This window comes from Gymnodraco acuticeps, unplaced genomic scaffold (assembly GCF_902827175.1).
Source record: "Gymnodraco acuticeps unplaced genomic scaffold, fGymAcu1.1, whole genome shotgun sequence".
Taxonomy (NCBI): domain Eukaryota; kingdom Metazoa; phylum Chordata; class Actinopteri; order Perciformes; family Bathydraconidae; genus Gymnodraco; species Gymnodraco acuticeps.
In genome coordinates this window covers 20,001-36,077 of record NW_022992107.1, presented here as the reverse complement: position 1 = coordinate 36,077, position 16,077 = coordinate 20,001, and the positions used below count along the sequence as shown (strand labels likewise).

Here is a 16,077-nt window from a genome sequence, read left to right as displayed (position 1 = left end):
CCTGAACGCAGCATCAGGAGACGCCTTTTCCGAGCGACACACTGCAGCGTCTCCCTCTTTGTTCGTGACACTTCCAAAGAGCTTCACATCTCAGAGTTATGTGCACGCAGATGCTTACAACCACACAAGTAAACTGTCTTAAACTGAAGCAGCGATGACGTGCAGACAGCAAAGCATTAACATGTAACACACAGATGGAAAGGACAGAAGGTTTTGCATTGATTTTGTGATTTGGGTTATTTGGCTCCTAACCAAAGCCTGTGAGTATAACTTTACAGATAAAAAGGCATAGCAGAGCCGCTTAGCAACAGATGCTAACATGTCATTCACCTCAGGTTAGCAGCAAAATTGGAGATGCAGTTAACCATCTCTGCATTCTGTTTCTCTGCACCCCACATGCTGTGGAGAAAAAGGGGGAGGGAGGACAAAACAAGAGGCAGTTACAAGCTGCTCCCCATCCACAGGTTAGCCTAGCACAGCCAGACGGCTAACAGAAAAAACTTAGCGCTAGCGGCTAAAATGCTACAACACACATGGTCCTGAACAGTTTAAAATGGCTGCTTTCCCCTGCCTGTGATGTAATGAAGACTTTTCTTTTTGCCACTGCTTTTAATTGAACTATTCATATCTCACACTGCACTGTTTGTTGGTTGTTGTGCTTTTATTTAGCTCTTAATGTGTGCATATGTATAAATATGTCTTGTGTATATATAGGTATATACATATTTGTTTTTGTATTCAGGATTGTGGGAAACGGTATTTCGGTCTCTCTGTCTGTACACACAACTGGAAGACTGACAATAACGTTGACTTTGACTTACTTTTATTAATGTATTTTTATTTTATGTTGATTTGATTGAACGACTTAGTGGAAGTAACTTTACAACAGAACATCTGATAAGAGACATGTTTTAAAATTGTGTGTTGACGGATAACACGGCTAGCAGACTAGCTACCAGGAGCTAAATGAGAGAAGGACCCCAGTGGGAGTGGGATCTGAGGGGGGTGAGTGGGAGGATGGGAGTGGAGGTGGGGAGAAGAGGCATGGAGTATCTAGGTCACCGCTAAGATGAATCAAACACAGCTGGGGTGATAACACAGCTCCGTACGGGAGAGAGGCTTCAAATGTTTCATGAGTCTGAGTCAGAGGTGGGAGAGCCACTTTGAATTCATTTAGTTTAACCACAGTGGAGAAATACTGTCCTGCATTCAGTGTGTATTACTTAACCATTGCATCAAAATGTATTTCAACTACCATTTTGTCTTAATTTACATTATTTAATTTCATATCCCATATTCTATCTACACTTCTTGCACTACTGTTTATTTTGTATTTCTGTATTGTATTATACATGTTGCATCGTAGGAGGAGCTCAGGTCAGAAGCAGTTCATTGCCATTTCTACACTGTAGCTTACGACAATAAAACCTTTGAATCTTTGAATTAATTAAAGTATTTTTTATGCAGAATGGCCATTTTTTAGAGTAATATGCAACACTTTACTGGATTCTGGAGAGTAATAGATTACATGTAACAGGATTATGTAATCAGGATACAGAAAAAAGTAACTGTGTTCCCTTACACTTACTTAATACAAATAACTGTAGGCTGTTGACTGTAGGTATCTATGTATATCAGTGCTTCTCAAAGTGTGGTCCGTGGACCACTGGTGGTCCGTGAGCGCCTAAAATTTCACATTTGAAATAAATAAATACATTTAAGTTTTCCGCACTCTCACGGGAATATCTCCGCAATGGAGCGAGTTTAAGTTTCACTTTTGATTGCCTGATATAGCCCAGATAAACACCGTCATCACACATGTTGCCACTTGATTGTACCATTTTCAGGCGATTTATAAAAAACGATGTGTTTTTGGATATTTGTGAAGTTAGGTGGTCCGCGAGTGTTTTTTTATTGGTTAAGTGGTCCTTGGTTTGAAAATGTTTGAGAAACACTGATGTATATGTATGTGTATGTGTGTATATATATATATATATATATATATATGTATGTGTGTGTATGTATATGCGTATATATATATATATATATATATGTATGTATGTGTGTATGTATATGTGTATGTGTGTGTATGTATATGTGTATATATATATGTATGTGTGTGTATATGTGTATATATATGTGTATGTGTGTGTATGTATATGTGTATATATATATATATGTGTATATGTGTGTATGTATATGTGTATACATATATGTATGTGTGTGTATATGTGTATATATATGTGTATGTGTGTGTATGTATATGTGTATATATATATGTGTGTGTATGTATATGCATATATATATATGTGTATGTGTGTATGTATATGTGTATATATATGTGTATGTGTGTGTATGTATATGCATATATATATATATGTGTATGTGTGTGTATATATATGTGTATATGTATATATGTCAATCAACAAGTAAAGCAGATTAATAATAATAATAAAAACAATAATTAATAATACTGATAATTATTTATAGATTATAAATAAATAATTTAGGGACAAGGGGGTGAGATTAAATACATTATACTTCTTCTCACTCCTTTTCCAACACTAGATGTGGGACTGTTTATGTTGCTGTTGTTGTTGTTGTTGTTGTTGTTGTTGTTGTTGTTGTTGTTGTTGTTGTTGTTGTTGTTGTTGTTGTTGTTGTTGTAAAGGTGACTATGCACTGCAACATTTTTTATTTTGTAATTATTTATTTTACTTGTTCAAAATAATTGATGATGATTTTGCAGGTATGTCTTCTTATACTGTCAGGGATCATAATACATACAATCCATTGTTGTTATTGTTTATATTAATACTGTTTAGTCTTATTTTTATTCCAGATTGCCAATTTTATAATCCTGAACGTCACCAAGCGCTCTAAGTTACAGCTTCTTAAACGTCTACTGGTGGCATTTCAAAAGGTCAAAAAGGTCATCAAATACATCTCATGTCCCCTGGTTTCAACTCTCCGCTGTGTTTTGAGTCTCTTGCAACGTTTTTTCATTTGTATAATGTTGGCCTTTGCAGCGTTTCCTTCAAAGTTGGTGAAGATGTTTTATTAAGTGGGTTTTTATATTTGCATCGTTTTCAAAAGCGCAGCGAGCTTCTCCTATCAGACATGTTTTGGGCCAGCGTATAAAGGAGAAGGAGTAGAAAGTAGCATCAAGTGGAAATACCTTCAACAGGGTTCATACACTTTTTCACCAAGGATTTTCCATGACTTCTCCATGACTTCTCCATGACCTTTACCTAATTTTCCATGACCAAAAATATTACTCTTTCTCAGCGGTACCACTGAAAATAGTTTATTTTAACATGGAACAGGAAAATAAGGAACATCTGAAACATGTCGTGCCTATCTAAAACAAATCAAATAGTAGGCTTGCTAGCTTCTACAGGCTAAAGCAACTCAAATCTCTCACCAGCAAAACACCTCGACAGTTAAATGCCATTTTACGTTTCATTACTATACAGTATTTATTATCATTATAGTATTACTATTTTGGCGATTAGATAAAATATAAATTATATTTGATGCAACTTTAGTTAAATTTCCATGACTTTTCCAAAACCTTGGGATACATATTGTTTTCCATGACTTTTCCAGGGCCTGGAATTAGCATTTTGAATTTCCATGACTTTTCCAGGTTTTTAATGACCGTAAGAACCCTGCTTAAAGTTAAGTTCAGTACTTAGTTACTTAAGGACTTAACTGCTCTGAGTTACATCATTTTAAAAGTCTTCTGGTGGCATTTGAAAGAGGAAAAGGTAAACAAAGGTTGTGATGATTTAGTTAAATAAAGAGAAAGCAACTTACACCAAGTTACTGAGCGACGCCAGGCTCATCTGACTCGACTGTTGCTGCTGTTGTTGTTGCTGCTGATGCTGCTGCTGCTGCTGCTGTTGCTGGGAGACCACTGGTTGCTGTTGCCAGGCAGCCATGGACGGTGTGAACGTCTGCAGCGCGGTGAGATCTGCACTCGTCAGCTGGTACTCTGAGATAAAGGGAGAAAGAGAGAGGATGAGGAGGAGGATGGGGGGGGATTGTGTTTACATCACACAAGTTTTTCTGGAGCATCAATATTAATCAGAGCTAATCCATATTAATGGAGACCTTTGAAGTGCAAGTGTTCCACAATGAACAAAGTGAATATTCATAGTGGTTTGTGGCATCGCACTGCAAAGGGTTTCAAGTATTTCTTCATGTGGCACTTGGAGATATTTCACGACACACAAAGCAGACTGTGTGTTTGACTCTGAGTCCTGTATAAGACATACTAAAGGGTTGTTAGATAAGAGAAGATACACCTGTATTGAATATTTAAATGCAGGTGACTTAGCGACAATTTAATATTAAGGAAATCCAAAAAGTAACAGAAAGTAATCGGGTTACTTTTGAGACTAGATTGAAATTGAAAACGCATCTATTTCAAAACACCAAGCAATTTAGGCTTTGTATCTGAGTCACCAGCACTTACTATGGTGCGATCTCAATTGAAGTGAATATATCTGCACGTTCCTTGTTTGATTCTTTATGGTCTTTGCACTTATTGTAAGTCGCTTTGGATAAAAGCCTCAGCTAAATGATATGTAATGAATTTTGTTTATTATTTACATTTATACAGAGGTAACTAGTTATTTTAACGGAACATTACAAGTAACCCTCCCAACCCAAGTATTTACATTATATATTATTAACACATCTAGGATCGGAGAGAGTTAATGCGTCTGACAGAAACACCTGGCTCTAACCCTCCTGATAGACTAACGGCCCGTCTACACTACAGGCGTCAAAAAATGCTTTCAACGCTTCGCCCATTCATTTGAATGGGGTGACGTAGGATATTTTCAAACTTCGCCGAACTGCATTGTGGGTAGCATGGCAAGGCGTTGCAAGCATCGCGAGCGTCTATCGGCGTCAAAAGTTGAACAATGTTCAACTTTTGAGGCTCGATGCTTGCTCGAAGCTGGCGTCAGCCAATCAAATCCCGTTTTTGCAATTCCCGCCAGTACAAACGCTAGCCAATCAAACCGCGTGCAAGCTGGGAGAGCCAGACCGCAGTTAATTTCCTCATAACGAGAAATTACGGTAGCAAATCACCCGGTTCTTTCCGACCAGAACTATTTACCGGGATACAAACCGGAGGAGCCAGGCATGGAGGGAGGTGGCAGAGACAGTGGGTGAAACTGGTAGGTTTTCGCCTGTTTGGGGATTTTATATCCAGTTTACTTCGTTTTAACATTGCTATTGCTTTGTATGTCGGGGGCGGGAGATTCATGTGATTGGTTGTTGGTCGCCTTGGGCGCGTGAAATCGCCAAGCTTCAGACACGCCCAGCTTCAAGCTTTTTCGATGCCTGTAGTGTAGACGGGCCGTAACACTTCATTTAAAAAAGTAAATGTAGGTGTTGAGTGTCCCGACGTAAACACACAGATTTAGTCCGTGGTGCGTTCGCTGTCTTACCCGTATTGTAGGCTGTCTGCATGCCGGAGAAGGGAGCGAGGAGACTGGGTGTTGCCACGGAGACCACAGGTGTGGTGAGCGACTGGGAGACGCCTAGCCGCTGAGCATTCTGGGAAAACACAGAGATGGAGGGAGGAAAATGAGAAACAGAAAGTGGGATTTGGGGACTTTTAGGAGCGTTTGGAGGTGGCTTCAAGGGGGTCTCCAACTAAATGGAGACTTTGGGAACATAATGACATCACTATGGAACACTCACGCTTCTATTGGCTAGCGCTTCAACACATTGTACGCGATAAGCTAAGGGGCGGGACATCTCTAAGCATGGAGACATGTCCCAGTAGAGACACTACATACTGATATACACCTGAACATCAGCAGGAGGGGACTCTTTAAAGTAGAGACACTACATACTGATATACACCTGAACATCAGCAGGAGAGGACTCTTTAAAGTAGAGACACCAAATACTGATATACACCTGAACATTAGCAGGAGAGGACTCTTTAAAGTAGAGACACTACATACTGATATACACCTGAACATCAGCAGGAGAGGACTCTTTAAAGTAGAGACACTACATACTGATATACACCTGAACATCAGCAGGAGAGGACTCTTTAAAGTAGAGACACTACATACTGATATACACCTGAACATCAGCAGGAGAGGACTCTTTAAAGTAGAGACACTACATACTGATATACACCTGAACATCAGCAGGAGAGGACTCTTTAAAGTAGAGATACTACATACTGATATACACCTGAACATTAGCAGGAGAGGACTCTTTAAAGTAGAGACACTACATACTGATATACACCTGAACATCAGCAGGAGAGGACTCTTTAAAGTAGAGACACTACATACTGATATACACCTGCACATCAGCAGGAGAGGACTCTTTAAAGTAGAGACACTACATACTGATATACACCTGAACATCAGCAGGAGAGGACTCTTTAAAGTAGAGACACTACATACTGATATACACCTGAACATCAGCAGGAGAGGACTCTTTAAAGTAGAGACACTACATACTGATATACACCTGAACATCAGCAGGAGAGGACTCTTTAAAGTAGAGACACTACATACTGATATACACCTGAACATCAGCAGGAGAGGACTCTTTAAAGTAGAGACACTACATACTGATATACACCTGAACATCAGCAGGAGAGGACTCTTTAAAGTAGAGACACTACATACTGATATACACCTGAACATCTGCAGGAGAGGACTATTTAAAGTAGAGACACTACATACTGATATACACCTGAACATCAGCAGGAGAGGACTCTTTAAAGTAGAGACACTACATACTGATATACACCTGAACATCAGCAGGAGAGGACTCTTTAAAGTAGAGACAATACATACTGATATACACCTGAACATCAGCAGGAGAGGACTCTTTAAAGTAGAGACACTACATACTGATATACACCTGAACATCAGCAGGAGAGGACTCTTTAAAGTAGAGACACTACATACTAATATGAGCCTCCATATTTGCATAATAGGGCCCCTTTAAGGAATGTTGCCCTATATCAAGATTAAACATTGTTATTGTATAAATAAATACTGCTATGACATCCATTAACATTCACAACTAAACTCTATTTTCTTGGCTCTTTGCCTTCAGTGTCGTGAGAAAACCTGGTCGGGTTTCACCTCGTTTTTTATCCCCTTTTATGGGCCCATTGTAGGAGAACATGACATCATCCATTTTCAACAGTAATAATGATAATGGTTAGCATGTGCTTCCCACTGTACAGCAGAGCGGCTGCAGAGACGTTGTTGTAATGAGAACTATTTAATTACACTATTACTACTGAAATGTTTCACTTAAATCACAGCTTGTTCTGCTTTTAGTCCAAATGGAAAACCCATGCATTAGTCTTTGCTTCACGAAGCTAAGTGCAGCAACACCAATTCACTTTTGTATCCCTCAGTTTGGGGTTTTATCGGCAGATTAAATAAAGACAAATAGTATAAAGCAAATGCACCAGAGCAGTGATAAATGTGCAGGGCAGTGGATGATGTCAAGCACCTCCATTCCTCCCCGAGGCGTTTAACTTTTTCATCGACACTTTAACATCTGCATGCAAAGATGACAAGTGTCTCGCATCTCGAGGTGGCGTTGGCATGGCGTTATGTAGCGTCACGGAGGAAGGTGTGATGAGAGGCTTCATGCCGACAGGAACGCATGCATCGACAAATCTGTGTGTGTGTGTGTTGAAAACGTATGTGTGTGCCATGGTGTGAAAAGAAGGTATGTGAGGATTTCAAACACAGTGAAAGGTGTTTGTTTTTTGGGTGTGTATTTATGCGGAGAAATATGCATGAACACATGTCAGCATGAATGTGTGTGTGTGTTTTGGGAGGGGGTGAAGGGGTCAGTGTGCCGACCTCCAATGTGTGTGTGTGTTCCAGGTTGTGATGTTTTCTCACTGTGATCCTTTGAGCGTCGGCACTGAGATAAACCAAACATGCACATGCTGAGCAAACTGCACACAGTCAGCTGGTCGCTCCGGTTCCCTCAATGGTCCCTCAATGTTCCCTCAATGTTCCCTCAATGTTCCCTCAATGTTCCCTCAATGTTCCCTCAATGTTCCCTCGATGTTCCTTTGTGTACTCTCAATGTTCCTTCAATGTTCCTTCGATGTCCCTTTGTGTTCCCTCAATGTTCCCTCAATGTTCCTTCAATGTTCCTTCGATGTCCCTTTGTGTTCCCTCAATGTTCCCTCAATGTTCCCTCAATGTTCCCTCAATGTTCCCTCGATGTTCCTTTGTGTACTCTCAATGTTCCTTCAATGTTCCTTCGATGTCCCTTTGTTACCCCTCAATGTTCCCTCAATGTTCCTTCAATGTTCCTTCGATGTTCCTTTGTGTACTCTCAATGTTCCCTCAATGTCCCTTTGTGTTCCCTCAATGTTCCTTTGAGTACTCTCAATGTCCCTCAATGTCCCTTTGTGTTCCCTCAATGTTCCTTCAATATTCTCGGAATGTTCCCTCAATGTTTCTTAAATATTATCATACTGTTCTCTAGATGTTTCTCAAAGTTCCCTCAATGTTCCTTTGTGTTACTTAAATATTCTTGTGATGTTCCATCAATGTTTTCTGAATGTTCCTTTTGTGTCCTCTCAATGTTCCTTCAATATTCTCGCAATGTCCCCTCAATGTCCATTTGTGTTCTCTCAATGTTCCCTCAATGTTCTCGTAATGTTCCCTCAATATGTTCTTAATGTTCCCTCAATGTTCCCTCAATGTTCTCTTAATGTTCCCTCAATGTTCCCTCAATGTTCTCTTAATGTTCCCTCAATGTTCCCTCAATGCTCTCTTAATGTTCCCTCAATGTTCTCGTAATGTTCCCTCAATATGTTCTTAATGTTCCCTCAATGTTCCCTCAATGTTCTCTTAATGTTCCCTCAATGTTCTCGTAATGTTCCCTCAATATGTTCTCAATGTTCCCTCAATGCTCTCTTAATGTTCCCTCAATGTTCTCGTAATGTTCCCTCAATATGTTCTTAATGTCCCCTCAATGTTCCCTCAATGTTCTCTTAATGTTCCCTCAATGTTCTCGTAATGTTCCCTCAATATGTTCTTAATGTTCCCTCAATGTTCCCTCAATGTTCTCTTAATGATCCCTCAATGTTCTCGTAATGTTCCCTCAATATGTTCTCAATGTTCCCTCAATGTTCCCTCAATACTCTCTTAATGTTCCCTCAATGTTCTCGTAATGTTCCCTCAATATGTTCTTAATGTTCCCTCAATGTTCCCTCAATGTTCTCGTAACGGTCCCTCAATGTTCCCTCAATGTTCTCGTAATGTTCCCTCAATGTTCCCTCAATGTTCCCTGAATGTTCCCTCAATGTTCCCTCAATGTTCTCGTAATGTTCCCTCAATGTTCCCTCAAAAGCTTCCAATTTTATGAAAATGTCGTATTTTATTCTTACTTTTAATTGATTTATATTTTACTCTCAGGAAACCCAACTCCCCCCTGTGATAAATAAAGTATTCCTGATTCTGCCTCTCTTTATTATCCGGCATCGTTCTGGGATTTTACCGGGCAAACTTCAAACTCCTTAAAAGTTCATTTGTTTTGGATTCAAGTGTCCAGCCCTCCAGATCTCGACTCTCCTTGAGTGTGTCTCTGCGTTGGGACTGTGAGAGGCTCGGTGTGTGTATTGAACTCTGAATCCTGCAGGAACCAGTGCAAGCAGCTGATTGGTTCCTGGTGTTCCCCCTCTCTTCTTCTACTCTCTTCAACCCTAACGAAGGTGCATGCTCATGCTCAGTGAGATCACTCCACATCCACGGGGTTTAAAATTCTAAAAGGGGTCTTCACCTCACTCACCAACTCCAGCTCTTCCTCTGTCTGCACGGCGGGGGGGGGGGGGGGGGGGGGGGGGGGAGTAAAACACAGAGGACCGTTACCTTTCTACTACTAACTGCAGTAAAATATGATCAAACATGTGTTATATTATAAGTTGTACTGATTAAATGTGCTGGTAGGTCCACGTCGATGCATGCTTTGATCCGTCCGTATAATTGTTCGTCTGATAGAGATATGTAATGTTTCATGGTTTATTGATTATGTGTGTTGCTGCAGATGGAAATTAGGTAAAATCTGACATCTCTTTTTTGAGATTAGTGCATTTTAATACATGGTCCTTTTAAATGAGTCGTACGGTGGCTGACAGGTGCAAACGTGCTACAACGGCCCAAAACATTTCCGTTTGGAGTACGATGCAAATATAAAAACACACATTTTGCAAAACACATCAAAATGAAGACACATTTTCACCATCTTGAGGAAACGTGTGCAGTGTTTACTTAAAGTGCCGTATAAAATAAAAATAATAAAACGTGCTAGAAGTTCAAATACAACGGGAACTGTTTCCAGGGGACTCTAAAAAGTGATGCACACAATGAGAGGTATGTTTCCAACAACAGAGACAGTTGTCCAGCTTTATAATCCTGAACGTCACCAAGCGCTCCGTCCCAGCTGTGCGCGTCACTCTTTAGTGTCCCCTGGTCTCCCAGCTGTGTGTGTCACTCTTTAGTGTCCCCTGGTCTCCCAGCTGTGTGCGTCACTCTTTAGTGTCCCCTGGTCTCCCAGCTGTGTGCGTCACTCTTTAGTGTCCCCTGGCCTCCAAGCTGTGTGCGTCACTTTTTAGTGTCCCCTGGTCTCCCAGCTGTGTGCGTCACTCTTTAGTGTCCCCTGGTCTCCCAGCTGTGTGCGTCACTCTTTAGTGTCCCCTGGTCTCCCAGCTGTGTGCGTCACTCTTTAGTGTCCCCTGGTCTCCCAGCTGCGTGCGTCACTCTTTAGTGTCCCCTGGTCTCCCAGCTGTGTGCGTCACTCTTTAGTGTCCCCTGGTCTCCCAGCTGCGTGCGTCACTCTTTAGTGTCCCCTGGTCTCCCAGCTGCGTGCGTCACTCTTTAGTGTCCCCTGGTCTCCCAGCTGTGTGCGTCACTCTTTAGTGTCCCCAGGTCTCCCAGCTGCGTGCGTCACTCTTTAGTGTCCCCTGGTCTCCAAGCTGTGTGCGTCACTCTTTAGTGTCCCCTGGTCTCCCAGCTGTGTGCGTCAATCTTTAGTGTCCCCTGGTCTCCCAGCTGTGTGCGTCACTCTTTAGTGTCCCCTGGTCTCCAAGCTGTGTGCGTCACTCTTTAGTGTCCCCTGGTCTCCCAGCTGTGCGTCACTCTTTAGTGTCCCCTGGTCTCCCAGCTGCGTGCGTCACTCTTTAGTGTCCCCTGGTCTCCCAGCTGTGTGCGTCACTCTTTAGTGTCCCCTGGTCTCCCAGCTGTGTGCGTCAATCTTTAGTGTCCCCTGGTCTCCCAGCTGTGTGCGTTACTCTTTAGTGTCCGCTGGTCTCCAAGCTGTGTGCGTCACTCTTTAGTGTCCCCTGGTCTCCCAGCTGTGTGCGTCACTCTTTAGTGTCCCCTGGTCTCCCAGCTGTGTGCGTCACTCTTTAGTGTCCCCTGGTCTCCAGCTGTGTGCGTCACTCTTTAGTGTCCCTGGTCTCCCAGCTGTGTGCGTCACTTTTTAGTGTCCCCTGGTCTCCCAGCTGTGTGCGTCACTCTTTAGTGTCCCCTGGTCTCCAGCTGTGTGCGTCACTCTTTAGTGTCCCCTGGTCTCCCAGCTGTGTGCGTTACTCTTTAGTGTCCCCTGGTCTCCAGCTGTGTGCGTCACTCTTTAGTGTCCCCTGGTCTCCCAGCTGTGTGCGTCACTCTTTAGTGTCCCCTGGTCTCCCAACTGTGTGTGTCACTCTTTAGTGTCCTCTGGTCTCCCAGCTGTGTGCGTCACTCTTTAGTGTCCCCTGGTCTCCAGCTGTGTGCGTCACTCTTTAGTGTCCCCTGGTCTCCCAGCTGTGTGCGTCACTCTTTAGTGTCCCCTGGTCTCCCAGCTGTGTACGTCACTCTTTAGTGTCCCCTGGACTCCAGCTGTGTGCGTCACTTTTTAGTGTCCCCATGTCTCCCAGCTGTGTGCGTCACTCTTTAGTGTCCCCTGGTCTCCCAGCTGTGTGCGTCACTCTTTAGTGTCCCCTGGTCTCCCAACTGTGTGCGTCACTCTTTAGTGTCCTCTGGTCTCCCAGCTGTGTGCGTCACTCTTTAGTGTCCCCTGGACTCCAGCTGTGTGTGTCACTCTTTAGTGTCCCCTGGACTCCAGCTGTGCGCGTCACTCTTTAGTGTCCCCTGGTCTCCCAACTGTGTGTGTCACTCTTTAGTGTCCTCTGGTCTCCCAGCTGTGTGCGTCACTCTTTAGTGTCCCCTGGTCTCCAGCTGTGTGCGTCACTCTTTAGTGTCCCCTGGTCTCCCAGCTGTGTGCGTCACTCTTTAGTGTCCCCTGGTCTCCCAGCTGTGTACGTCACTCTTTAGTGTCCCCTGGACTCCAGCTGTGTGCGTCACTTTTTAGTGTCCCCATGTCTCCCAGCTGTGTGCGTCACTCTTTAGTGTCCCCTGGTCTCCCAGCTGTGTGTGTTACTCTTTAGTGTCCCCTGGTCTCCCAGCTGTGTATGTCACTCTTTAGTGTCCCCTGGACTCCAGCTGTGTGCGTCACTTTTTAGTGTCCCCATGTCTCCCAGCTGTGTGCGTCACTCTTTAGTGTCCCCTGGTCTCCCAGCTGTGTGCATCACTCTTTAGTGTCCCCTGGTCTCCCAACTGTGTGCGTCACTCTTTAGTGTCCTCTGGTCTCCCAGCTGTGTGCGTCACTCTTTAGTGTCCCCTGGACTCCAGCTGTGTGCGTCACTCTTTAGTGTCCCCTGGACTCCAGCTGTGCGCGTCACTCTTTAGTGTACCCTGGTCTCCAGCTGTGTGCGTCACTCTTTAGTGTCCCCTGGTCTCCCAGCTGTGTGCGTCACTCTTTAGTGTCCCCTGGTCTCCCAGCTGTGTGCGTCACTCTTTAGTGTCCCCTGGACTCCAGCTGTGTGTGTCACTCTTTAGTGTCCCCTGGTCTCCCAGCTGTGTGCGTCACTCTTTAGTGTCCCCTGGTCTCCAGCTGTGTGCGTCACTCTTTAGTGTCTCCTGGTCTCCCAGCTGTGTGCGTCACTCTTTAGTGTCCCCTGGTCTCCAGCTGTGTGCGTCACTCTTTAGTGTCCACTGGTCTCCCAGCTGTGTGCGTCACTCTTTAGTGTCCCCTGGTCTCCAGCTGTGTGCGTCACTCTTTAGTGTCTCCTGGTCTCCAGCTGTGTGCGTCACTCTTTAGTGTCTCCTGGTCTCCCAGCTGTGTGCGTCACTCTTTAGTGTCCCCTGGTCTCCCAGCTGTGTGCGTCACTCTTTAGTGTCCCCTGGTCTCCCAGCTGTGTGCGTCACTCTTTAGTGTCCCCTGGTTTCCAGCTGTGTGCGTCACTCTTTAGTGTCTCCTGGTCTCCCAGCTGTGTGCGTCACTCTTTATTGTCTACTGGTCTCCCAGCTGTGTGCGTCACTCTTTAGTGTCCCCTGGTCTCCCAGCTGTGTACGTCACTCTTTAGTGTCCCCTGGACTCCAGCTGTGTGCGTCACTCTTTAGTGTCCCCTGGTCTCCCAGCTGTGTGCGTCACTCTTTAGTGTCCCCTGGTTTCCAGCTGTGTGCGTCACTCTTTATTGTCCACTGGTCTCCCAGCTGTGTGCGTCACTCTTTAGTGTCTCCTGGTCTCCCAGCTGTGTGCGTCACTCTTTAGTGTCCCCTGGTCTCCCAGCTGTGTACGTCACTCTTTAGTGTCCCCTGGACTCCAGCTGTGTGCGTCACTCTTTAGTGTCCCCTGGTCTCCCAGCTGTGTGCGTCACTCTTTAGTGTCCCCCGGTCTCCAGCTGTGTGCGTCACTCTTTAGTGTCTCCTGGTCTCCCAGCTGTGTACGTCACTCTTTAGTGTCCCCTGGACTCCAGCTGTGTGCGTCACTTTTTAGTGTCCCCTGGTCTCCCAGCTGTGTGCGTCACTCTTTAGTGTCCCCTGGTCTCCCAGCTGTGTGCGTCACTCTTTAGTGTCCCCTGGTCTCCAGCTGTGTGCGTCACTCTTTAGTGTCCCTGGTCTCCCAGCTGTGTGCGTCACTTTTTAGTGTCCCCTGGTCTCCCAGCTGTGTGCGTCACTCTTTAGTGTCCCCTGGTCTCCAGCTGTGTGCGTCACTCTTTAGTGTCCCCTGGTCTCCCAGCTGTGTGCGTCACTCTTTAGTGTCCCCTGGTCTCCCAGCTGTGTGCGTCACTCTTTAGTGTCCCCTGGTCTCCCAGCTGTGTGTGTCACTCTTTAGTGTCCCCTGGTCTCCCAGCTGTGTGCGTCACTCTTTAGTGTCCCCTGGTCTCTCAGCTGTGTGCGTCACTCTTTAGTGTCCCCTGGTCTCCTCAAGTCCCTGAATGTTCTCTAAACGCTGCATGTGTTGTCAAGTTGCTGAAGATGTTTCTTCATGATTGTTTTGGCACATTTGTGTTTTTTTATTTGCCTCGTTGCAGCACGTATCTCCTGCTGGAAATATTATTGGGGCGTTGTAGCGCATTTTCATGCACCTGTCGGCCACTATAACTTTGTGTTTGATACCGAAATCAGATTCATTTTGGCCAGACTCGTTGCGTCTAAATGCAGGTCGCTCTTCAGGGAAACTCCTCTGTTGCACCCCTCAGTGAAACATGGAGTTTATTTCTGTCTCTACTTTAACAAAACCTTTTTTTAGTGTCTGACTTAATGCAGAGTTTATTCCTGTCACGGTACAGCTTCGTGATGACACAGCGTTGACATTTGCTGTAATATTTGTAATTGTTTTCCTGTAAAAGCAAACTACATTTCCACTGCTAGTTTCCTCAGCGGCACTCAGCAGTGGTAAGCGAGTCTTTTAATTGAACTCGCCCACAGCAGGTCACCTCATACGGGTCCATTGATTATGCTAATGATGAAATCTCAAGAAATCCCACACGCTAATGAACCGCTCGTTTCGTCAGGTTGAAAAGAGCAAGTAAGACGTGTAATAGGTTAAGGATAAGAACATGAAAACCATCCTGAATAAGTCTTATTATGAAAAGGCTTTCAATTAACACTCGGAGCCCCTTGCAATGTTCTCTTTATCTGTCAAATTAGGAACTTTGTGAGCCGGGAACCTCGTTGAAAACCATGTGTAGACCGTTCATTTTATATATTTACTTATACCTCTTAATTCATATATACCTCTTAATGTGTGTTTATGTATATAGTTTAGTTATGTAATTGTAATCCCTGTAATGATGCTGTATGATGTCCTTTTTGTTCTGTTTATGTTTTTATGTTTCATGTGGAACCTACTTGAGCAGGTCTCCCTTGAAAAAGAGATCAATGATCTCAATGGGATACACCTGGATAAACAAAGGTTTGAAATGAAATGAAATATATGTGAATATATATCTGTATGTGTATAGAAGTGGGTGTTCAGGCGTGTATCTGTATACATGATGTCCCTGTTTGTATCAAACACAGAGACATTGACAATAAAGTCGACTTTGACTTTCATTTTATGGCTTTACACTTTGACATCACACTAGACTTTAGATTTCCTAAAAAAAAAATCTCATTGAATTCTCGTTCTGTATTTACATTTTTAAGTAATCGGGCCAAATATTTTCCACATTCAGCGTCCTGTGAGTTTGTCCCCTTAAAGTTTGTCCCCTTGTGAGTTTGTCCCCTTAAAGTTTGTCCCTCTGTGATTTGCCGTAGCGTCGACGCTTTTGCTCCACACTAGACTTTAGATTTCCTAAAAAACATCTCATATAATTTTCATTCAGAAGCAATCGGACCCAATCTATTCGACATTCAGTGTTCCTTGTGAGTTTATCCCCTCTAATGTTGTCCCCATGTGAGTTTGTCCCCTTTAATTTTGTCCCCATGTGAGTTTGTCCCCTCTAATTTTGTCCCCATGTGAGTTTGTCCCCTCTAATTTTGTCCCCATGTGAGTTTGTCCCCTTTAATTTTGTCCCCATGTGAGTTTGTCCCCTCTAATTTTGTCCCCATGTGAGTTTGTCCCCTCTAATTTTGTCCCCATGTGAGTTTGTCCCCTTTAATTTTGTCCCCATGTGAGTTTGTCCCCTTTAATTTTGTCCCCATGTGAGTTTGTCCCCTTTAATTTTGTCCCCATGTGAGTTTGTCCCCTCTAAGTTTGTCCCTGAGTGTTTGCCGT

General features: G+C 43.8%; 1 protein-coding gene across 4 annotated transcripts in view; it reads right to left on the bottom strand.

The window, feature by feature from the left end:
- LOC117537706 (myocyte-specific enhancer factor 2D homolog) overlaps nt 1-16,077 on the bottom strand; it is a gene marked incomplete at its 5' end in the record, with an annotated part of 49,115 nt that overhangs the window by 18,511 nt on the left and 14,527 nt on the right. For 2 of the 4 annotated variants that reach the window (XM_034203025.1, XM_034203028.1), the window contains 4 exon segments: nt 331-399; nt 3,820-3,997; nt 5,466-5,574; nt 9,817-9,846. In XM_034203025.1, coding sequence (XP_034058916.1) covers nt 331-399; nt 3,820-3,997; nt 5,466-5,574; nt 9,817-9,846 — 386 coding nt within the window. 4 annotated transcript variants of the gene reach the window in all.